At 41.5% G+C, this 25,129-nt stretch overlaps 3 protein-coding genes across 3 annotated transcripts in view; all 3 read right to left on the bottom strand.

The window, feature by feature from the left end:
• The window catches only part of LOC124864041 (methyltransferase-like protein 22), a 35,808-nt gene extending 27,483 nt beyond the window's left edge, over positions 1-8,325 (bottom strand). Inside the window, 3 exon segments of the mRNA XM_047358646.1 lie at positions 3,352-3,547; positions 4,827-4,999; positions 8,100-8,325. Coding sequence (XP_047214602.1) covers positions 3,352-3,547; positions 4,827-4,932 — 302 coding nt within the window. The 5' untranslated portion in view covers positions 4,933-4,999; positions 8,100-8,325.
• A 2,689-nt stretch (positions 8,326-11,014) lies between these two features.
• On the bottom strand, positions 11,015-19,713 carry LOC124864846. The gene is made up of 3 exons (XM_047359783.1): positions 19,605-19,713; positions 19,011-19,394; positions 11,015-12,444 (listed from the first exon to the last, which is right to left on the bottom strand). The coding sequence occupies exons 1-3, from the start codon at positions 19,711-19,713 to the stop codon at positions 12,164-12,166; spliced, it is 774 nt and encodes a 257-aa protein (XP_047215739.1). The 3' UTR covers positions 11,015-12,163.
• Positions 19,714-20,147: 434 nt separating this feature from the next.
• On the bottom strand, positions 20,148-25,013 carry LOC124864063 (transmembrane protein 238-like). The gene is made up of 2 exons (XM_047358677.1): positions 24,291-25,013; positions 20,148-20,739 (listed from the first exon to the last, which is right to left on the bottom strand). Exon 1 carries the CDS (start codon positions 24,833-24,835, stop codon positions 24,302-24,304), a length of 534 nt encoding a protein of 177 aa, XP_047214633.1. The 5' UTR covers positions 24,836-25,013; the 3' UTR covers positions 20,148-20,739; positions 24,291-24,301.
• Positions 25,014-25,129: the final 116 nt, after the last annotated feature.

Below are 25,129 nucleotides of genomic sequence, written 5' to 3'. Positions count from 1 at the left end.
ATGGTTTACTGACCATGGTATCACTGTGCTCAATTGGCCTGCCAACTCTCCTGACCTGAACCCCATAGAGAATCTGTGGGATATTGTGAAGAGAACGTTGAGAGACTCAAGACCCAACACTCTGGATGAGCTAAAGGCCGCTATCGAAGCATCCTGGGCCTCCATAAGACCTCAGCAGTGCCACAGGCTGATTGCCTCCATGCCACGCCGCATTGAAGCAGTCATTTCTGCAAAAGGATTCCCGACCAAGTATTGAGTGCATAACTGTACATGATTATTTGAAGGTTGATGTTTTTTGTATTAAAAACACTTTTCTTTTATTGGTCGGATGAAATATGCTAATTTTGTGAGATAGGAATTTTGGGTTTTCATGAGCTGTATGCCAAAATCATCCGTATTAAGACAATAAAAGACCTGGAATATTTCAGTTAGTGTGCAATGAATCTAAAATATATGAATGTTACATTTTCATCATGACATTATGGAAAATAATGAACTTTATCACAATATGCTAATTTTTGGAGAAGGACCTGTATTTAGTTGGTTTAAGTGAGATATAAGGCTTTGTTATTGATAATTACAAGTAGCTGAATATAAAAACTACTTCTTCAATGAATATTCTTATGGACAGAGTTAGTTATATTGCATGATAATCGATTGTTCCTGAGTGCCTTTGTGCTGCAACTCTTCTTTTGAAGAACACTGTCTGTCTCTATTAGGATGCAGTATATTCTTTAGCTTGACAACTTAAGCCTGCATCTCTAAAGACAGTTTAAGTGAGCAGTGATTACTGAGAACAATATTTAAATCAAGGGTCTATTAATAATCAGTCAGAGCAGGTTCTATGTTCCTTGAAAGAAGAAATCTATGTTGTAATTGGGATTGTTCATATAGACCTAGGCCACAGCAATTTACAATAAAATCCCTTCTTTATTGTTTCGTGAAGGACGACAACTCCAGCATGGATCCAGTTTCTGGACAACTCCAAGTTATCTCTCCAGTTTCATTTTCTGCTGCATTGTCTCCTCAGTTTCTTTTTAAGTTTAATACTTCTTGATAAGGTTGATTTTATGGTGAAGAATTTTTTTATTTAAAATTATTTTAATAAATTTAATTTTCTCTGTGCAGTCCATACAGAACGTTACCTATAATAATAATGCTTAAAGGAGAGTGGGTTTGTGTTTATCAGTGTCTGGTAGTTACCTTATACACCAATTCATTCAGTTATCAGGTAACAACTGAGGTCAGATGCAGGTGGGTAAAACTAGAATTTAGCAGATTTTTTCACACTCTTTCTTCCAATAAATCCGATTCATATTTAGAGAGTGAATCAGTACATAGTCATTTGAAATTAACTAAGGCTTTCTCCACACTTTACACAGATGTTTCTTGAGTAATAGACATCTTAAAATGAATTATTCAGTCATGATGACCTTGCATGACTTGACGCCTTTCTATTCAATTCCAAAGAACATCCACCAAAAAAGCAAGCCATCCCTTGAATCTTCTGGATGTCATCCCAGAGGGAAGCCTCTTCTGAAGGTGATGCAGGAGAAAGCCCACAAACAGTTTAATGAAGACAAGCCGGCTGAGGATATGAATCACTGGAAACATATCCTGTGGTTTGATGAGACCAACATAACCTTATTTGGTTCAAATGTTGTCGAGCTGCGTGGTGGCCGTCAGGTGAGGATTACAAAGACTATTGTGTCTTGCCTACAGTCAAGCATGGTAGTGGGAGTGTCACAGTTTGGGGCTGCGTGAGTGCTGCCGGCTGTGGGGAGCTACAGTTCATCGTGGTAATCATTAATCCCAACATATACTGTGACATGATAAAGCAGAACATGGTCCCCTACCTTCAGAAACTAGGCCGCAGGGAAGTATTCCAACATCATAATGACCCCAAACACACCTCCAAGACAACCACTGCCTTGCTGAAGAACAAAGACTTGGAAAAATAAACCTCTGAAAATGTATTTTTTCTCACTTGCCTTTCAGGGCTTCGGTAAAATATAGACCACAATTAAAGAAGTCTTTTTTTACTTCTGCCAGTCTTCTAATATTTCTGTGATTTGTTTAAGGAACATGGAAAGAAAACACATTGGACATCAAACCATATTTGTTTGGACTCAATAATAATGTTCTGTTGTGGTAAGTTGAGTCAACACCTAACGCCAGATCTTCCACTCTGATTCTAAATCAAACATTTAGACTGATGACTGGACCAGGCTGCTTTTTATCTTCAGGAAAAGTCTGGTTTTCAGAAATATTTATCCTTCACAATGATCATGTCTATGTCAGGTATCCTTTTGTCTTTTCTGCTTGCTGCAGGGCATAACCTTAAACTTAGCTGCAAGAACTTATTTTGGAAACAACACCACAATTACAACTCTTATGTTGAAGATATTTGAAATATTTGAAGACAGTGAAAGCACAATATGGTGTCGTTGAAGAGCAGATGGGTTTAAAAATGGGCGCTTTTCATATCCAAGCCCAGTACAGATAGGATGTAAGGCAGATGAAGCTACAACTTGTTACACATTTTCCCTTAATGTTCCAACCAAGCTCGATTAAACTGTTCCTCAAGTTCTCCTGCACAAAGGATCACTGTTTAACAGGGCAGGATTGATACTGTGGCTGTGGTCAGAACACTCCTCACATCTTAACCTCAATGAGAACCTGTGGTCAGTTCTAAAAACGCAGGCATGCAGGAACGCATAAAGGGGGACATGTCCTGGGGTCTGCTCTGGTACCCCTCCTCCTTTGTAACTGGTTGTTGCTCAAACATCTTCAAGCCTATTAGTAGCAGAGACAAAATGCCACTTCTACTACTTCTACTACCTTGCTTGTTTTGTCTTGAATGCTTCTTGTTAATCTTCTGTAACCAGATTTTTTTAAATCACATTGGCTTTGTAGCAGGGAGAGCTGCCATTTTATTTTATTTTATTCAGTTTTCTCCTGTCTGATGGTTGAGCAGGTTATTTGTAGGTTTCTACAGCTTGTTTCTTAGGTAAGTTTATTTTTATTTTAAGTTAAGGACATTATTTTTGTTATTTTGTCTAAGCTCTCTGAAGATGAAGCACATGACTAAGAAAACCTATAAAAAACCCAAGATTAATGGAGAACTGTGGAACACAAGAAATGTAAGTTGTGTTAAATTTTGTTTCTTGGTCACAAAACCAAACTTTTTTTAAAGATGTTTTTTGCAATTGGGAAGAGGTCTCCAGTGTCGGGACTCAGACCCAGGACAGCTGCATTAAGGACTAAATCCTCCATATGCGCTCTCCCGTTGTGCTACGCCCCACACCCACAAAACCAATATTGTCTACTGCATTGTTTCATTTTTCATACCGATGTGTGACGTTGAGGTCTCCGTCTTCATCCAAGAATGGCTCCATGTTTTCTTGACTACCTTCCTCCTGGTCCTGTTCATGAGAGGTTGCTCCACCTTTCTTTGGACTGATCTGCTTCTCTTCATTTGTTAAACCTTTTCCAGAATTACTGTCATTACGACTTTCTGCCAAGATCCTAAATCTGGACATGAAGACTGGACAGATGGACAGAGATGTTCACAAGTCATTCTTTCCAAGTCCTAGTCAAGTCCATGACCAGTGCATCTCTTAAACAACATCGCTGTTAGGAGTTCAAAGCTGTACTGCTTGTCCTTAGCCCTAAAATTACCACATGAACATTAAAAATTATCTTTTAATATTTTAACATTCAATTCAGCATGCACAAAGCTACTAAAGTTTACATTATTATAAAAATGTATCAAATGTACTATTTATCCCCTATGTATATAAATATGCACTTATGCTGGTAATGTTAAAATTCTTCTTTTTCACTGTAAATGGACTGAATTTCTGTGGCGCTTTTCCAGTCATACTGACTGCTCAAAGCACTTAACACTAGTGTTCAATCGCACACACAAACGTGCACACATTCATGCATCGATACGCAGATCTGTGAGCAACTTTAAGTTAAGTGCCTTGCTCACATCGCCATGTAGCAGGAGGAAGCTGGAAGCGTATCCACAACCTTCTGACTGCAAGACGACTACGCTGTCGTCCCCATTATAATGACTAAGTTAACAGCTGTTTATCCCTGTCTACATATTATTCACTCCTCCATTAAATGTTTCACTAAATCTGGTTTGGGGGGTTTTCTTTTCAATTTGAGCTGGAGACGTTTTAGTAACATTGAACAAAGTATCCGTTTTAAAAATATTAAGCAGAACATCCTTTCACATTAAAACAGCTGCAGTCTGGTGAACACATACAGCTTCCTTTCACTCTGCATTACATGAGATAAGAACTGGTACTAAGACTTGAGTCACAAACTACAAATCAAAGTCATTTCTCAAGTCTTTAGGGCACAAGTCTAAGAGGAGTCTGAAGTCTTTTATTTTTTGCAACTGAAGTGCGACCCGAGTCTGATGAGATCCTTTGTAAGATGCCTGATTTTAATGAACTAGTTTGAAAGGAACAAAGTAAACAGAACTGAACTGAATGCAAACAGGGTCTGAATCAGAGCTGTTTTTTATGCAAAAGTGACGAGAAATTATATTATATTAGCAGCTTTTTTTAAATTATCCTCTGATGTCTACTTCCTGCCGAAAGCTCAAAAACCAAGCACAACATGCAGGTTCTCATAGTGTTACTAAGCAACAAGTGGACTGACTGGACACCGCTCTGTGATTCGTTACTGTAATCTTTGACAAGTAGAGAAACTGCTGTATTACTTTGTGACTGTGATCCATCAGTGAAGTTCATGTCTGCCGCATCTGAATTTACCAGAAGGACACTAAAAGCTGTTATCATACACACCTGGCTGCCCAACACTGGTGAGGCGCGTCATAAAGTGGTGTGAATTGGGCCGGTGCATGTGAACATCTGACAGCACGGTGTCGTGTTTAAAGGTGATCTGATCCATGGGTGATCATTTAGAATCTTGTAGTAGCAGATCAGCCCAACCATCTGCCTCCTATAACCTGCACAGACTGGACACACACACACACACACACACACAGAGCAAACATCACTATTTCTGCAGCAAAGGTATCCAAATCAGGAACGGCAAGCCTGGTTGATAGATTACAGCTGAGGTTGGTGGGGTAGGGATTGGGTACATTACCATAACTTCACAACATATTTTTGCACGACAGATTTTCCTGTGGCTAATTGTTTTTGTGGCCAGTAACACATCTCTGTGATAAACTCTCTGTTGATGTAACAGACAGATCTTGTTATCAGGGCCCAAGTTCCTGATATATGAACTGTCAAAACATTCCTGCCTTTCCGAAGGGAATCAGTGTGTAGTTCAGGGCAATTTAGCTGATTAGTTATTATTAATTTTATTACCCATTTTAATTTGTCCTTTACATTTGGTAGTTCATAATTAAGAGACCAGGTTTATGGGGAAAAACAACCTGAAGCATACAGCCCTCAATTCAGCACACTCAAAACACAAGGCAAACCAAGCCTTCACCAAGATCTCACCAAAAGACCTGGTCTTATTGCCCACTGGAAACCAGCTCCTCTCCCAGTTTTAACCCAGCTCAAGGTCAAAGTGAATGAATGACGGAGAGGTTCTCTCTGAAGGGCCGATACTTTGTAAGAGCACTTTTTGCTGTAGCTACAGCTGTGTGTGCACTAGGACTGCACATCTAGACAGTGACAGTTTAGCCCATTCTTTGCTACATACAGTGTCCACAATTATAATGCAAGTTGTATTTTTGAGCATGAATCATCTTCCTAAACAACTAAAGAGCTGTCAGTGAATCAAAATGTAACTAAACCTCAGAGCTGAATATTTAAGAAACGATTTAGCAGGTGATTGTAGTCCATCTTCAACCCCAAAAACTCCAAATAGCTCACCTCTATTTCACACATTACCAAGTGTCTCTTTAAATATATTTTACTGTGTGTTCTCATTATAGTTAAGCTACAGAACTCACCCTTAAAATACTTTATGTTAAAGTGGCCTTGATCAATAGTTCCCCAGGTTTTGGAAAGTTTTTCAAAGTTTCTGTTTGGAATCTTTTTCCACTTCTTTCTTTTGTTGGCAAAGTTTAATTCTGACCTATAAATCATTAAGGACCCTAAACTTAATAGACACGTCAGTGACAATTAGTAACCTATTTCTTTATGAATACCAAATGTAACTGTTTGACAAAAATAACATAATATTTTAACTAGAATGACCTACAATGCTGTGAAAAAGTATTTCCACCTTACAGATTTTTACTATTTAGCTTTTTGTCCCATCCTAAGCATCCAGGCCGCTGAGGTCTCCACCTTCGTCCGCCACCCAATCCTCTTTGCACCGGTCCCTCACGGTTCCCCCTGCAGGTGGTGGGCCCACTGGGGGATGGCCTTGCGTCTCTCGTTCGGGCTTGGCCCGGCTGGGTCCCGCGAGGAGCAACCCCGCCACCAGGCGCTCTCCGCCGAGTTACTTAATTAATTTAAATATATTTAACAATATATTTATTTATTTCATGGCTTCCATGCAGCACTGTCATTAACTTGATCTATCTAACTCAGTAGGTGGGGCTAACACTAATCCTGTGGCAGTTTCAATGACCTTTCTCGTGAACTGGTTAGATATGTTTAAGACCAAACTGGGGACCAAGAACCTGGAGTTACTCACCAAGAGTTTGTGGTAAAAAAAAAAAAAAAATTATCAATTTCTTGAACATACTGGAGTTATTTGCACACTTTACAGTCAAGAGTCATGCCAAACTGGAAGGACCTAGCTTGATTTGCAGTGTAAAGCAGCCAATTAGACGTCAGGGACTGTTGAGGAGCCGCTCTAAACCCACCCACTGATTTTGATGGGTCAACATGACAGTCTAAATTATTTAATGATGGCTGAACACGAAACCATGAAATAGAGGGTGAAAAAAAATTTATATTTGTTTTTAGATTATTTTTTTTGTGACATTTAATTATTTTCATAATTAAATGGTAAATTTAATTATTTAAAGGGGATGTTGAATGCTACATTTACTTACTTAATCATACATGTATTTATTTTATAGGACATTCACATTTATTTATTTCATTGCATATTTATTTCTTTATTTAATTTAGTCCTGTTTGGCCCACCAAACACTTGTGCCAGCTATGAGTTTGCAATCTGTCACTGTACAGTGAAAAAGATTATTCACCATTTGAAACATTTTGGCAATCCAACCTGTGGAAAAATTCTAATAATTAACCTGGTAACCTGAAACCCTAGACTGGTAAGAGGGTGGAACTTCTTTACACTATGATATCATGTTGACCGTCGATTTCTGGCAGTTTATTTTTAGATGTTGATGCCATCTGTCTACAAACATCACTGCATGCTGAATGCCCTTTTAACTGGATGAATGGGTATAAATTAATCAGCATACAATGTAAAACAAACTAAATTATCTAAGCAGTAAAATACTCTACATGCCTCTGCTGTTTGATTGCACCCTGGAGAAAAAGCTCGGCTTCCATCCATTCCTTAAATCAGACGTCTCCCACACTGTCCTACAACGTCTACAGTAGATCCATCCCTGCTCTGGCAAAGCTGAATCAACTGAAGGGGTCATTTCCAGCCTTCTGCAGAGCAAAAGACGCCGAGGAAGCAACATGTCAGGTGTGTTGCAGCAGGAATGCATCTTAAACTGTAGTTCAGTGGATCTCAGTGATTGGGGCTGGAGACCCCTGCCTTGAGTCGTGTCTCCCCCTAACTGACCTCCTGCAAGAAGGTTATCTGGACTGAGACTTATTGTTTACCAGCAAAACTCTAAGCGCCCCACCGACCACAGCACAGCTAACCACGGCTAACTCTGCTAGCCATTACATCTGAGCAATTGTTCACATCGTTTCTACTCTTAAAGTCCGACAAATGTTTACTACTTCACTAAAACAGGCTCACTCACCATCGGTACAGGGGCCGACATGACAGTTTTAAGCTGCATTCAATTACCTCGAACGTAGGAACACTGCGACCAAGAGTACATAAAGAAGTTGTTAGACCGAGCTAATATGGCTGCCATCAAATTTGTATATTTTCTGTTAACAAGCATTAGCAAGAAAAAAACAACATAAAACATTGTGACGTACCTTGTTGTTAACAGATACGGAAAAAATAAAAGTGGTTTAGCTTTACTTTAAAGGCCGCATTATGTCGGACGTAGACAATGACTAGTTCCCATGTCACATTGAATGCAACATAAATTGTTATGGTGCGTTTGCTTTACCTCGGAAATCCAACCGGAACTTCCGGTTATTTATTGCTCCTGATTATATTACATTTTATTGTATTCGATTAAATGAGAGGAGATTAAAAAGTCTGATTTTAGTGGTGAAAAGTTAAAATTATACATTTTGTGATTTCTTCCTAAAAATGTCACCCAACATCTTACATCATATTTTGTAATAGCTTTGAGATTATAAACTGTGGTGTTTAGTAGACTTAATGGAACATTTCTGTCCTCAAACGACGTCCTTAAATCTGATGCTAAACAGACTAATAATACACCAAAGTCAATGTTTATGGCTAATCAATGGTTATAATTGTAATAAATATTAAATATGTGATACTTTAATAAGTAATCCGATGCTACACAAAAAACGAATAATACATCACAATCTTCCCTTTGTCTAATACTTGACATGTCCAAAACTGATTTTAGAAAACCTAAAACCTACTTTTGTTTTCTGGTAAATTTTTGTTTTCTTTTCCTATTAAAAAACATTATGGAAACTAAGGTTAATTAAAAACGTTTACATCAGCAAATCAGAACAAATGTGTGCGGTTTTTATATGCAGAGATCCTAAAGTTTCTGGCACAGCAATGAGTTTCTGTGCATGACCTGATTGTTATATTTATGTTTTTTATCAATTTGAATTTTTTCAGTCTTCACAATCTGATGTACTATCTATATGCTGAAATAAACTTGTAAACTTGTCTATTGCTGTTATCGAGTTAAAAAATTTTACAAAATGTTTTTTTATCCTCATACTATTGTCTTTAGTGTTTTTATGGCTGCAGTGTGTGACTTGTGTTTGTGTGAATTTGCTGTGCATCTTTTAGAATGAGGTGCTGCTACAGTGTTACCAGGTGAGAAATGTAGGATTGTCGTACTAGAGACGTAAAGTTATCGTATTTTGAGGGAAATTATCGTACACTCGGCATAACCAAAATAACAAGTCTGTTGATATGTTGAATGGCGTCAGAACGGAATGGATTTATCAACAGCTGCAGCCCCACGGTGCCGGGCTCTGCTTCTTCTTTTCTTTTTTTCTTTTCCTCGTTTACTCAATCATGGGCGGGCGCAGTGGACTATTCAGCCAATCATGGCCGTTATTCTGAGACCAACGCATCACGTCACACGTAGGTCACATTTAGAAAAAAGTACGATTGGCTGGAATTTCCAGAATCTGTTCCCGAATCCGGACACAGATCAATTCAATTCAAATTCAAAGATACTTTATTGATCCCCGAGGGGAAATTAGAATTCCAGTACAACCCATCCAAGGGGGGACGGGTCACCGAGGCTTTGCTGCCCACTCACAGGCGCTGCCCTCAGGGTTCACAAAAAAACTCCGACAGACTTTGGCGATAGGCTGATGACGACTGATTACAACCACACATTCACGGAATGGTCAAATTATCGTACATTTGGCCTTTTTTTAGGAATATTGATCGTACAGAGAGCAAAATTGTAGTACAAATACGATAATTATCGTACACCTGGCAACACTGTGCTGCTATGAATGTGGGACGTTATCTCCCCTTTTAAGGCAAAGTGTATTTAGCCAGAGCGCAATTGGACACTGGTTTAAACAGTTGGAAAGTACCATCCTCTGTATGCTGATTGGTCATCAGGTGTATGTGTATACATATGATTGGTTCAATCGAATTTTTGGTGGATTTCACCTTGTGTTTAAATACAATTTGTGTTGCTATTTTTCTTTAAGCAGTTATTTGAAGTAAACATTGTGGTCACTAAGAATGTAAGAACATAGTAACATTTAAATTGGATGCCTTAAAAATAATAATTCAATATCAATATTTTGGTTAATCCTTTACATATCTAAAACAGATTTTATTAAAATCCCATAGCCGGCCAACATTCATTATTTCGAAAATACATCATTCGGTGTGTTTTTCACACAAAATATTAGCGTGATGTAAGCAAATTGGCATTTAAACAGCCTAAATCCTAACATTGTCTGAATGTGTTGTAGTTTTGAGCAGAGCTGAAATAGTGAGATAGTAAGAGATCAATGCAGACAAAAGTGTTATATTAAACCATTACAATTGGTCCGTGGTCAGATAATTTAACTTGCTGGTCCTAGACCAGATTACCTATCCCAAATCGTTGATTATGGTCCTAGACCGTACAAATCTCTGCATACAAACAAAAATGATCTGTGCATAGGGAGAAATCAAACACCAAAGTGAGTGTGAAATGCAGGATTTCTTATTAATTACAAGGAGTAACACAGTTTATACAACAAGGCATGGTCTACCTCTTCATTGCAGTCCCTAAAATCAGTTCAAAATCTAAAACAAAAAAAAAGAAACTTGTATTTTTCAACATTTTTTTGTCAAGTCGGACTCTGTAGGAACTGTATCACTAACAGGAGTTGATTGATTACATTAGAAACAGTCAGATGGTCGCCTGTGAGGTTGCCATGTTGAATGTTAAAGTCAGAGCTGTTAATGAACTTTTGACTAATTCCAATTTCAGCGTTCCAATTGATTTTCCCAACCATGAATTTAGTAAAAACAAAATACAAGTTATCACTAACACTAGCTTCAAAACTTTAAAATTCCACATAGCTACCACAAGTATTAAAATGTAGTAATTAGTGGGTAATAAGCTATTTGCATTTCCTCAGTGTCCCATTAAATCAAACATGAATAACAGTAATTTATAATCGTTAGTAGTAAATGTATTGCTGCAGTTTGTGATTGTATAAAATGCATTGTCATGGAGTGTAGTGGAGGATCAAGACCCAGGCACAGACTGGAGCATTTGATTTATTTAATAAAAATCAGGGAAGTTACAGCGAGCACAAGGAAACAGGATGAAGAAAACAGCGGAGTCACATACAGGAGAAAACAACATGAAAACAGGAAGTGAAACTGACAAATCCAGCACAGGGCAAATGCAACAGGTGAGCTTAAATATTGAGGGATGAATGCAGACATGACATATAGCAGGTGTGAGTAATCTGGAGGATATGAGGAACATCTGAGACCAATAAAGTGAGAGTGCTGAGGGAGAGAAGAGTAATGAGCAGGATCAGATGGAGGGGAATACAGAAAGTAAATGGTAAATAGCCTGCACGTATAGCACTTTATCAAGTCTGAAGACTCCAAAGTTATTTACACTACAATCAGTCATCCACCCACCCATTCATACACACTGACAATGTAAACACATCAGCAGGCAAGGCAGGTAAAGTGTCTTGACCAAGACAGTCGTTGTGTCCTTGCTCAAGGACCAAAGGACACAACGACTGAGACAGACGGAAACAGGGGTCGAACCGGTAATCCACCAGTTCCAGGACAAACCCCCACCACCTGAGCCACAGACACCCCATTTGTGAGGCGACGGTGGCTCGGGTGTTGGGGGTTTGTCCTGTTCTCAAGGCAGCAGTTATCACTGCTGCTGGTGCACCTTTTCCTACCACCCACTCAACATCTATAAATATGCTATAACGTTTTCACAATATTCAAATTTTCGGAGGGGGGGTGTACATATCAATTACAAGAAATAATGGCTTGAAATAGTTCCCTCTATGTGTGATGAATGTATGTGAGTTTCACTTTCTAAAATGAGGCACAGCAAGTGTTACTTTTTTCATTTTTGGAGCTGTACTTTTACAGCCAGAGAAGCAATGGAAATAGATAGATTAAAGCATATTCATGTGTTAGACATGTCCAGTCAAGTTTCAGCTGTAAATCCAATTGAATATCTGTGGCAAGTTGCTGTTCACAGACATTTTCCATCCAACCTTCTTGGACTTCCAGCTCCATATGTGTTAATTAGTATCCTTTCCTCAGCTGCTCTGCCTGCCTTCTGCCGCAGATGATCCAAATATCCTGATTACTTACATCAGCATTCTATGTCATTTTTCCACTCATCTCTATTTAAGTGTTTAAGCTCGTCTCAGGCTTCCTGTGCCACCTCCTCATTACCGGCCATTTCTCTGCCTCCTCGAGTCCAGAACTTTCCACTATGTTTCACTACTCCTTCAGTGCCCTCCTGTGGGCTGCAGCAGAGAGTGATTCCCCCAACTCCATCTGTGCAGCTTCCAGCAGCTGACCACGCTTCAAGTCTCCCCAGAGCACTTGAATCTGCTCCTAGCCTTAACCTGCTGCCTCTCAGCAGTCTACAGCATCGTGTAGCTTCCTTGCCCTCATCTGAAGCAGGAGCTTCCACGTCCCTGCCTGTGTAAGGCTCATATAAACAGATAACCCTGGCCATTTCATACAGTTTTCTATAGTTGTACTACCTTGGAGAGCCAGGAGAGGGCGCATCACTAAAAGGGTTAGGACCAGCAAGGGGCAAAACGACAGAATAAACCCTGCAGCCATGCGATGCAGCCGTTTTATACATCTGCCTCCTTCTTTCCGTTATTCAGATTCAGGGTAACTATTCCAACCCCTTCTCCGGCCAGAGAGGGGCAACATTCTGGGGGCTCGTCCGGGATGATTTCTGCATTTTGAAGCGTAGATAATCATCCAATACCGAATCAGACATCAGTACCTGGACAGACGCGCCACAACTGTGACCCGGTGACCCAAGATGTCGGTACTGCGTGACGTGCAGCGAGGCATCCAGAAACAACGGCACCAGCTCATCAGCTCTGCAAACATTGATGTGCTCCACCAATTGGCAGTCTCCATCAAGGACGAGGTAAAGGAAGAGCTACCAGATGACAGTCCAACAGAGGGGGAACTCTATGACTTTATCGTGGACTTTGTAAAAAATGACCAGTTGGCAAGTCTAGAGGACCAAGGTATGTCACGTCTGCTACTCTTCAACGACCTCATCACGGAGCTACAGCAACCAAACACAGCCAGTGTGGAGGTGCAAGAGTTACGGACTGAGGCTGCTTCAGGATCACCAGTTGGCTATGCTAAGGTGGATAAACAGCCATCCATAAGTAGCCAGACTTCAGATATAGTTAAACTATCTGACGTAGCAGCGTTCTTGCCAAGAAGAGAGTTCAAAATCCACAGTGGACAAATATCTGATTCAGACTCTGATCTTAGTTATGGTGCTCTGTGCAAACAGATGGATGAGGGTTTAGCTGAGAACTTTACTGAAAATGAGATAATTCGGGCAGTGCTAAGAATCATCAGACCAGGTGCATTTAAAGATATGCTTTTGACAAAACATGAGTTAACTGTGACTGAGCTCAAGCAGTTCCTGAGAACACACTTAAAAGACAAAAGTAGTTCTGAGTTATTTCAGGAGCTTAGTAATGCGAGACAACTAGATCGTGAAAGTCCACAGCAGTTTATGTATCGGTTGATGGGGCTGAAGCAGCGCGTGGTGTTTTCATCACAGCAGAAGAGCTCAGGTTTTCAGTATGACCAAAAGTTAGTCCAAAGTGTCTTTCTTCACTCCCTGTACCAGGGCATAAGTGAGAAATATATATATGTAAGAAGAGACTTAAAAATGCTCATGAGTGAAAGCGCAGTGACAGATAATCAGATTCTCGAAGCGATTACCAAGTCAGTTCAGGAAGAAGTGGAGAGACAGACACGAATAGGTCAAACTTCACATAAATCCAGAGTAGTGACGGTTAATGCCACGCACCAAGGGGAAAAAGAACAATTACCCCAGCCCGCAGCCGAAGTCCAAGCCACCGTTCTCCAGACCCAAGCTGAAGTCCAAGCACAGCGTGCAGCCATACATGAACTGACAGCCCATGTGTCTGCATTGATGAAGACTCTAGAAAAGGCTTTCACACCAGCCACAAAAGTTCCAGAATCTACAGGGACTATTTCAGTGAATACAGTACAACCACCTAACACGACGAAGTCAGCCAAATGCCAATCATGCACAACACAGGGACTTGACCGTTGCAACCACTGCTTTAAGTGTGGTAAGGAGGGACACAGAGCTGCCTGCTCAAAAGTAAGCCAGCGGGAAACTGGAAGGGGTCACTGGGAAGGGGCCACCAGTGACCACATCCATGCTAGCGTCACACGTCAGAGCAGCTGGGTACAAGGAAAAGACTCAAACCCCAAATGAACCACCAGTAAAGCCGAGAGGAAGACAAGGTAATCGAGTTGCAGATTTGATTGGAAAGAGATGTATGCTTACCTGCTACCTAAATGGCATACGAACTGACATGCTTGTGGACAGTGGAGCCCAAGTAACCATAGTAACCAGGTCATGGCTCCAAAGATATCTTCCCAACATAGAGATCGGGCCTCTGGAAGACCTTCTGCCAGATGACCCACTCAGAGTAACAGCAGCTAATGGGACTAATTTACCTTTTGATGGGTGGGTGGAAGTCTTAATAGAAATTAGGAGTCCCACACATGGCCAAGTTGCTATTCAAGTGCCTGCCCTGGTTAGCCAGAACTGTGTTAGTGGATTGCTGTTAGGCTTCAATGTGATCGAGGAGATCATTTTAGAGAGTCTCGAAAAGCCAGGCAGTATCAGTTTGAATGATCTTCTCGCTGAAGCATTAAAGGTACAAAAACATACTGCAGAGACTATTGTGGCAGTCATAAGTAAAAAACCAATTAGAAAGAACACAGTGAGTGACATTGTCAGAGTTGGTAGAAAAGGTCTTACGATTCACAGTGGCCAAGTTTGTGAAATTAGATGTCACGTCAAGTCAAGACCACCAGGTGGCACAGCTTTATTTGAACCTGCCTTGAAATCAGACCTACCAGACGGGCTGGAGCTTTTCCCTGCCTTATTGAATGTACCCACAGGTCCGTCTGGGGCAGTTAAAACCCCAGTCTGCAATCAGAGTAAACATGACATCTTCTTGCCAGCACGCACCATATTAGGGCAGATTTAAGAGGTCATTGAGTGCAGGCCCATGAATCTAGATAAGCTTCAGCAGCCTGCAAAGAGGGATACTGACATAGTTTTGTGTGCTACACAGGTTGACCAGGTTAACAGGACAGCAGAGTCAAATGTTGCAGAAAAATGGCACCCTCCTGTTAGCTTAGAACACTTAGACCCAGAGCAGCAAGAGGCAGTGCGTCAAATGCTTTTTGAGGAATCTGATGTCTTTGCTAGAGGGGAAGGGGATATAGGTTGTATACCAGACTTGCAGTTAAACATTAACATGGTCGACAACAACCCTGTCCAGAGGTCTTATAACTCAATCCCTAAACCCCTATACAAAGAAGTCAAAGACTATGTACAAAACCTTTTGGACCAAGGGTGGATACACAAATCAGTCTCCTCCTATTCCTCCCCAGTCGTATGTGTGAGGAAGAAAGATCAAAGTTTACGTCTTTGTGTGGATTTCCGAGGTCTAAACAAAAAGACAGTGGCAGATCGGCACCCACTGCCACGGATTCAAGATTTGCTTGACAGTTTGGGTGGCAACTCATGGTTCTCCATCCTGGACCAAGGAAGCGCTTACCACCAAGGGTTTGTCACTGAAGAATCCAGGCACCTTACAGCCTTTAGCACTCCATGGGGTTTGTATGAATGGATAAGGATACCATTTGGACTAACAAATGCACCTGCAGCATTTCAGAGGTGCATGGAGGGCCTGTTGGAGGGGATACGGGATGAGTGCTGTGCACCGTATCTTGATGATGTGCTGTGTTATTCTAAAACATTCAAGGACCATGTAAACCATCTAAGACAAGTTCTGTGTCGCATGAGAGACCATGGGATTAAGCTGAGACCCACAAAGTGCGAACTGTTCAAACAAGAGGTTCGTTATCTCGGACGCTCGGTGTCCGGAGAAGGAGTTAAAATGGACCAGCAGGACTTGAAAGCTGTCTTGGCACTCAAAGAGAAACAGCCTCAGACTGTCGGAGATGTCAAGTCACTGTTGGGCTTTCTCGGATACTATCGCTCCTTTATCCAAGATTTCTCCCGCTTGGCAAAACCATTATTTGAACTGCTACAAAAACCAAACACAGAGGGAAAAACTATCCAAAACGAGACGGTCAAAAAGAAAGCTAAACACAGTAAGGAAGACAAAGGACAGTTACCCTCAAAAACTCCTATCACATGGACTGACAAACATCAGGGAGTGGTAGCTACACTCATAGACTTTCTGACAAATCCCCCGGTACTCGCTTACCCAAATTTTGACATACCGTTCATCGTCCACACTGATGCGTCTAATGAAGGGCTAGGTGCAGTATTATATCAGTGGCAGAACAATAAGCTACGTGTTATTGGGTTTGGGTCTAGAACATTAACACCAGCTGAGCGAAATTATCATCTCCACTCGGGTAAACTTGAGTTCTTGGCATTAAAGTGGGCCATATGTGACAAGTTTAGAGACTACTTGTATTATGCACCCACATTTACTGTATACACAGACAACAACCCACTCACGTATGTTCTTAGCACTGCCAGACTGAATGCTGTTGGGCATAGATTTCCATTTTGACATTAAATACCGGCCAGGCAGAATGAACACGGATGCAGATACATTATCACGTTACCCCTTACAGCTGCAAGACTGCATGAGGAACCACACAAACAGCATTTCAGATGATGTATCAGCTGTTTGGCAAGGCAGCAGAGCTGTTCAGGAAGACAATGTGCCTTGGGTTGCAGCTGTACGAGTGGAGGAGAACTGCAAGGAAGAGATGTCTCACAAAATTGTGCACAGTATTGAGCCAACAGACATAAAAACAGCACAACAAGAGGATATGGTGAGAAAGGAAGTGGTTTCATTAAAATGAGAAACTGGACCCCGAATGACAGAGATAAAAGGAACATGACAAAACAGACAAAAAGACTACTGTATGAATGGACAAAGTTAGAAGTAGAAAACGGAATCTTGTACAGGAAGACAGAAAGACACAAGCAGCTTGTCATCCCAGATCAGTTGAAATTGTTGGTCCTTAAGTCACTCCACAATGATCTGGCACATATTGGAGCAGAGAAAGTAATCCATCTAGCTAGAGAAAGGTTTTATTGGCCAAACATGCAGCAAGAAATTGAGGACTATGTTAACAAGAGATGTTCCTGTATCAAACAGAAATGTCCCAATCTGCCCCAAAGAGCTCCCATGGGACACATTTCCACCAGCAGTCCCTTTGAACTAGTGTCAGTCGACTATCTCCACTTGGAGCAAAGTCAAGGGTACGAGTACATACTTGTGCTGGTAGACCATTTTACTAGATTTGCCCAAGCTTACCCGACACGGAATAAATCAGCAAAAACAACAGCTGACAAGATATTTCACGACTTCATTCCTCGCTTTGGTTATCCAGAGAAGATTCACCATGACCAGGGGAAGGAATTTGAGAACAGTTTGTTCAGTAGGCTCGAGCAGTTGGCTGGTATTGAACACTCGCGGACAACACCTTACCATCCTCAAGGTAACCCGGTAGAGAGACTAAATCGCACATTACTACAAATGCTGCGCACCTTAGAAGAGGAAAAGAAGACTCAGTGGAAAGACAGTCTCAACCATGTGGTACATGCATATAACTGTACGAGACATGAGTCCACTGGTTTCTCACCATTTTTCCTTTTATTTGGTCATCCTCCGCGCTTACCTGTTGATCTGCTGTTCCCAACCAAAAACTCAGTTCCAGAGACTACTGACCGGCAGACCTATGCACAAAAGTGGGCCGAGAGAATGCGAGCTGCATACAAAATTGCTGAAAGAAACAGTGAAAAATCTTCTGCCAAAGGTAAAAGACGATATGACAAAGCTGTCAGGGGTGCAGTTCTGCAGCCAGGTGACAGGGTGTTAGTCAGGAACTTGTCAGAGCGAGGTGGACCTGGCAAGCTGCGATCGTATTGGGAACAAGTTGTACATCGTGTTGTGGACAGAGTGGATGAGGGACCAGTTTATAAGGTGCAACCTGAGAAAGGCTTCAAGGCACTTCGTGTCCTCCACAGGAACTTGTTGCTACCGGTTAATGAACTACCCCTTGAGGAGAACATTCCGGCTCAAAATCCCAGAAGGCAGCCAGAAAAACAACAGACAAAGATGGAAAAGCAGAGTGAGCACATTTCTGAGTCAGATGAGGAAGACTGCGTGTACACACCCATTCCATACTACAAGTTAGTGAGAACTCAAACCACTAATCCACAACAGCAAGAGCGGAGTCATTCTACGGACAGGAGACTGAGTGCTACGGCCAGTGAGTTCCATCAACTTTTCCCGCGAGGCACCCAGACCCCAGCCCAGGAGGAAAATGCACATCCAGTCACAGACTACATTAGCACTAGTGTCGACCAAGAAGATGAACATCAAGTGGAAGAGGAACAGGTGCAGGAAAGATCACTTGGGATACAAGCTTCACATGAGGGTGAACATCTAGAGAGTGCCCTCCGGAGATCTCAGAGGACCACCATGGCTAGAGAGGTGCTCACCTATGAGGCTTTGGGACAGCCTTCTTACCACAAGTGGACTGCAGGGGTAAACGCAGTATTACCAGCGTACCCATTCACAAGTACTGTTGTTTGTCCCTATATAACACACCCATATTATTGTTATATCCAAGCATATTGATTTTTTTATTTTTTTTATTTTTTGGGAATGCTTTTGTTGCTAATGTCAGGAGACATTTCTAAAAGCAGGGAAGAGTGTAAGGCTCATATAAACAGATAACCCTGGCCATTTCATACAGTTTTCTATAGTTGTAGTACCTTGGAGTGCCAGGAGAGGGCGCATCACTAAAAGGGTTAGGACCAGCAAGGGGCAAAACGGCAGAATAAACCCTGCAGCCAAGCGATGCAGCCGTTTTATACATCTGCCTCCTTCTTTCCGTTATTCAGATTCAGGGTAACTATTCCAACCCCTTCTCCGGCCAGAGAGGGGCAACACCTGCAACAGGAGTAGGAGCTTCCAAGTCCTTGTCTGCAGCAGCAGCAGCTACACCAATTCCCTCTTCCGCTGAAGCAGGGGTTCTTACATCAATAACTATAGCAGTAGCAGCAGTCCTCTCGTCCACAGTCTGGGCATCAGAGAATCCTGTTGTCCAGGAGTCTCCTGGACAACTCCTATTGCTCCCCCAAGGGTTCTTCTGGCTTCGATGCCACGTTTCAGAGCTCTGTCGAGGGTTCTTCCGGCTTCCACAATGCCCTCCAGTGCTCCTCCGAAGGTTCCAGTGGTTCCACCGCTGTCCTCCTGAGCTCCACCATGATTTCCAGTTTCCTGAGTTCCACTGTGGGTTCCACTCTTCTGAGTTCCACCGGGGGCTCTCCCTATCTCCCAGTCAGCCTCCAGACAAGGTTTTCTGAAGATTATCTTAGTTCCCTGGTTGACCTCCAGACAAGATTCTTCGTGGGTTTTCCCAGTCCACAGGTCAGCCTCCAGACCTCCTATGCCACAGGCCTCTGGACTTCATCTGCCACCTCCACCACTGGCTTCCAGGTCTTCATCTCGGATCCTATGTCACCTAGTTCCAGACCCCATTGCTGTCAGCCTCCTTCATCTCCACCGCTACTGGTCTCCTAGGGTCCTGTTTCTCTGCTGGCCTCCAGACCTCCTTTGCTGTTGCCAACGCCAACCTCCTGACCTTCGCCATCGCAGAGGTCCTCCAGGGCTCCACTTGACGGATATGCTGTTGTGCAAGTTTAAAAACGTTGTGTCGAAACAGATACCTGCAAACCTAAATGAACTGAAGTAATTCCATTCATTGCTCCTGCATTTTGCCTTGATTCCATGAACTTCTCTGCATTTGTGTCTTTACATTAATAACCCAGTGTACATTGAAAACATCTAATCTCATCTGATTGAGTGGAAATGTTTTAAACTACACCTCAGTTTATATTTGGGATTTTCCAACAAGCAGCAGCCATTCTCCAAGACATGTTAAAATAAGAGACCAAATCAGCAAGTATCTGAAACTGGACTACCTAACATGTTCCTAGTGATGTCCCCTTATTATTATAACTATACCTCCTTTGTCAAAAATGTTATGAAAAATTGTAATGCAATCCATCCAAGTGATATCTCAGATATGTTATAGTTGCTAATGTTTAAGTGCATTGTCTTTTTATTAAAATATCTTTAATCAGAGAGGGTCAGTTAAATCAAACACCGAGAATAAATTCTGACCACTCTACAGAGGTCACAAGCATCTTAATAAACACAATATGTTCACTATAAACCAAGAGTAAAAACGCATGTCATTCACTTCATACAAAATAGTACACATTTCTTTGAACAAAATGAGTAAAGAGATCTTATGCATTTCTTAGCTGTTTCATTTCTTTTTAACTTTCAGGTTTCAGTTCAACAAGTCCCATTCACAGATTTAATTTATAACTCTCATCTGTGTTTTTTTTAAATAGAAGATAGGGACCCTGATCTATGCAGGAAAACTGACAAACTAAAAACCTCAAAGGTTGCTCAGATAAGCATACATTCCCAAGTCAATACTAAAATCTTGCTTAGGTCAATATTTACTGATTTCAAATATATGAATATTTTCTCTCTAGAAACTTAGACAGTTCTCAAATAAGTATCATCCACATGAGTAAACTGAAGACTCTGAGCTCTGTAAGTCGGGCTGACTTCAAAAAAAGGCTGTGTTGAAGAAGATGTCTCCCTGTCGAGGAGAAAGAGAAGAACAAAAAGTCATTAAAACGAGCTCTGTTAGGATAGATTTTAAAACTGATCAAAAAGTGATTTCAGCATTTGATCAAACATTTTCCATCAGTGTTGGAGCAGGTTTCAGAAAAACCTGCTATTGTTTAAACTAGGGTAGGGAGCTCCCAGCTCAGGTTAATGGTTATACAGCGATAAGAGATTTTTACAGCCACGTAGTTACAGGAAGTTCTTTCAGTTCCGCATTTAAACCACATCTGACTAACAGGGAACAAAGACCTACACTACCACAGAGGACACATAACCCTGATCATGGATCAGTGGGTAGGATGGTGAACCTGCTTTGTAATAATTTAAACAAGGCGAGAATGCAGTCATTATGCTTAAGATTTAAAGCTAAGTTATGTGGTTGATGCTTAGCAGTTCTTATTTACATTTGTTAAGGCTAAAAATCTGGTTTTAACTGGAGCGAAATCTCACATTTATCTAAAAAACAGCAACACACCAGAAAGCAGAACTTTACAGTCTATAAACCCTTAATCTAATTTCACATTTTCTTTCAGTACCGACTTGATTTACTAGACTCATAATAGGTATTAAGTTATGTGCTGCTCATGGGTACATCTGTAATTAAAATATATATATTTGGTATCATTTTCACATCACCAGCATCTATTAGTGCTATACTAAATGATACTCATGTATCTTTAAGAAAACAATCAAACTCATAATAAACAATAAATTTAACAATCAAATTATCAGTCTGGCATGACTTCTATTATCTATGATCTATTATTAAGCATTTAAACAGACCAGGAGTTGAATCTATTTCCTAGCACTGCAATGTACAGTACAGACTAAAAGTTTGGACACACCTTCTCATTCAAAGAGTTTTCTTTATTTTCATGAATATGAATATTGTAGCTTCACACTGAAGGCATCAGAACTATGAATTAACACATGTGGAATTATATACTGAACAAAAAAGTGTGAAACAACTGAAAATATGTCTTATATTCTAGGTTCTTCAAAGTAGCCATCTTTTGCTCACCTGTGAAGTGAAAACCATTTCAGGTGACTACCTCTTGAAGCTCATCAACAGAATACCAAGAGTGTGTGGAGCAGTAATCAAAGCAAACCACCACCACCGACATCACCCTTACAGTCAACTGTGATGTGGATGCACAGTTCTGAAACTACGTCCAATTAAATAAAAAATTCAACCAACAGCAATTTAAGTTCTGAAGCAAATGTACTTTTTTGGCATTCTGGATTCATAATAAATTATAATATTAAACACATAACTACTTTATAGTGAAGCTACTCAATTAAGTATAAGTATAAGTCTGTTGTGGAAAGTGTGATCTCTTCTACCATCATCTGCTGGGGAAGCAGCATCAGAACCAGGAACTTGAAAAAGTTCAACAAGCTGATAAAGAAGACTGGTTCTGTTCTGGGGACTCCTTTGGAACCTCTGGAGATCATTGTGGAAAGAAGGATTCTTCATAAAATGAAGAACATTATGGAGAACCCTGAACATCCTCTTCATCAGACTGTCCTACAACAACAGAGTGTCTTCAGTCAGAGGCTTCTTCAGATCTGCTGTAAGACGGAGCACTACAGGAGATCCTTCCTGCCCACAGCCATCAGCATGTACAACGTTTCTTTGAGGAAACCTTCATAATATGAGCTACAACAACATTTAATTTCCCTTTGGGATTAATAAAGTATTTTTGAATTGAATTTGAATGACATGTTTCATCAAAGAAAGCACTCATTGCAGGCTACTGTTTAAGTTTAAAATAAATATGGTCCATCTGACTTTGGTAAATTATCTATCTATCTATCTATCTATCTATCTATCTATCTATCTATCTATCTATCTGTCTGTCTGTCTGTCTGTCTGTCTGTCTGTCTGTCTGTCTGTCTGTCTATATATATAATTTTTTTTATATATGCTTTATATGACACTAATATATAAAAATAAGAATAAAAACTGTTTAAAAAATCTCCCAAACACAAAACCACTAAACCAACAGCTGACACAGTAATAGCCTACATCACAGATACAAGCCGAACAGAGACACAGGGCAGTGTCCAGAGAAGAGATACTCGAACAGCAGCCTATCAACACGCTACGTTTTGTTACAGAGAGTAGTACTTTTAAGCTTAAATTATATACTGTACTAATGGGAAAGAGGACATTGATCAATGATCAGTATTAAACCAACTTGATAAGGAAAATAAGCAGCAGAAAGAATCAGAGATCAGAAAGAAAGCCGTTTAACAACTGAGCAAATCACTTGGAACCAAATTACTCAGCCTTTGATGATGGCAGTGATAATAAGGTCCATCATCCTTTTATCAGTTTATCAGCGAAACCACAGCATCCATTAAACCTGAGCAGTTTGGATCTGGATCACTGGAAATTTCTCTTTTAGAATGATTAGGTGCTAAAAGTCTTGTTTGTTTAACTTCACCTTCTGATCTCCTTTCCTTTATGAACAAGTCATCTGTCCATTAATCCAACATCAGTGAGTGACATGAAAAACTCCAGAACTCTTCAAGGTCTCCTTAATTTTCTAACAATATTGCTATACTCCCCCACCTCACCTAGTAAACGATCTGACCAGTCCAAAATTTTGCAGCATGGGCGAGAGAGGGGGCTATCTGATGTGTTCAGGGTCACTAAGAGAAACTGAGCTTCCAGCGAATTAGATGCAGACGAGCAGTGGTTGCTATAGATATTTATCCTCCAGTACTCATGATATTGTTTTAGACATTGTTCCAGGCACGTCCCACCGGGAGGAGGCCCAGGGGACGGCCCAGGACACGCTGGAGGGACTATGTCTCTCGGCTGGCCTGGGAACGCCTTGGGCTCCCCCTGGAGGAACTGGAGGAGGTGTCTGGAGAGAGGGACGTCTGGGCGTCTCTGCTGAGTCTGCTGCCCCCGCGACCTGGTCCTGGATAAGCGGAAGACGACGAACGAACGAACGAACATTGTTCATGGCACGGAGGCAATACATCAAATATAATTGTTATATTAACTAATTTAACTCTTATTCCTGTTTCTGTCAGTTGACCCATCCTAAAAAAACCAAACCCATTGTGAGTGACCTCCTGCAGGTAGATATTGTTTTCCTTACAATCAGCTATGAGTAGAACATATCAAATCACTTTCAATTTTTTGGTTGTCAAAGTGAGCATGAAATGTCACCCAGTGGAGATGCTTGAAAGATGGTTGGTAGGTAATGTCCTGTGGTAGAAGGCACCATTTCATATTAAATAAAATGTGGGAACAAAGTGTGTCCTCCTGCTGTTAGACATTATTTTTTAAAGTCACATAATCTTATTTCCTTATTGTAGACAATGGGTAGTATAGAAAATCACTTACAACACAGCAAATACACACCTGGTCTGTTCGAAACATTGCACAGCAATCCCAAAGGTCCCCCAAGTGCATGTTACACCCATATAACAAATATTCATCAGCGCAATAAAGCGGCTGTTAGATCTTGAACTTTGAGCTGATCTGTGTGATCTAGGCCTCACCTGTCCACCTGTTATGTGGGTGAAGTCTCCATAGATGTGTGCGGCATCTCTACTTCGCAGCCCGCCACGGGGGAAACCGCAGTTTGCGGAGTGATTTCCTGCGGGGCCACCGTCTCCATGGCAACGTCCACCTGTCCAGTCTGCGGGGAGCCCCGTGTCGCGGCAGTTGACCTCTGCGCGCGGCTTGCGCGGCTGCTGAAGGGTCTTCCGTCGTTTCTGCGGAAAGAGCTCCTGATTCCATTGGATACGCGGTTTGAGAGACGCCTCACCGCCCCGCCGATGCCGCCCCCAGAGCCCTTCTTCTTCAGCAGACCGACGTCATCCTCCAGCTCCACCGGGGACACCTCGATGTTCCCAGAGTACCAAAACACCCACCAGATGAGGCTGAGGAAGATAACGATGGCGCCTGCGTAGATAAGCAAGTCATAGAAAAACACGTTGACAAACACCCCGATGAGAAGCACGGTCAGGCCCACAATGTCAAAGGCTACAGCCAGCCAGAAACTGCACACACAGCGGCCCAGACCCCGATACTCTGCCTCCATGTTCAGGCGCCCGCACCATTAATGTCTGAGCGGCTGTAAGGTGAGCCAGGTGAGACAATCTGTCCTGCTCAGGGCAGGCACACCTTACAGGAGGGGCGTAATGCTCACAGGAGGAGGGGCTGATGAGGCACCTGTCCGGTAACGTACTGTACCCGGCTGTTTGCACGGACCAATGGGCCTGTTACCCACTCCGCAACCACATATAGTGCTGTGGGTTAGGGTATGCACATCCTCTAAACTTTTTCACATTTTGCCAAAAACTTCAATGTATTTTAGGATTTTATGTGATAGACC

The sequence above is a fragment of the Girardinichthys multiradiatus genome, chromosome Y, assembly GCF_021462225.1.
Source record: "Girardinichthys multiradiatus isolate DD_20200921_A chromosome Y, DD_fGirMul_XY1, whole genome shotgun sequence".
NCBI lineage: Eukaryota > Metazoa > Chordata > Actinopteri > Cyprinodontiformes > Goodeidae > Girardinichthys > Girardinichthys multiradiatus.
This window is presented reverse-complemented; position numbering and strand designations above follow the sequence as displayed.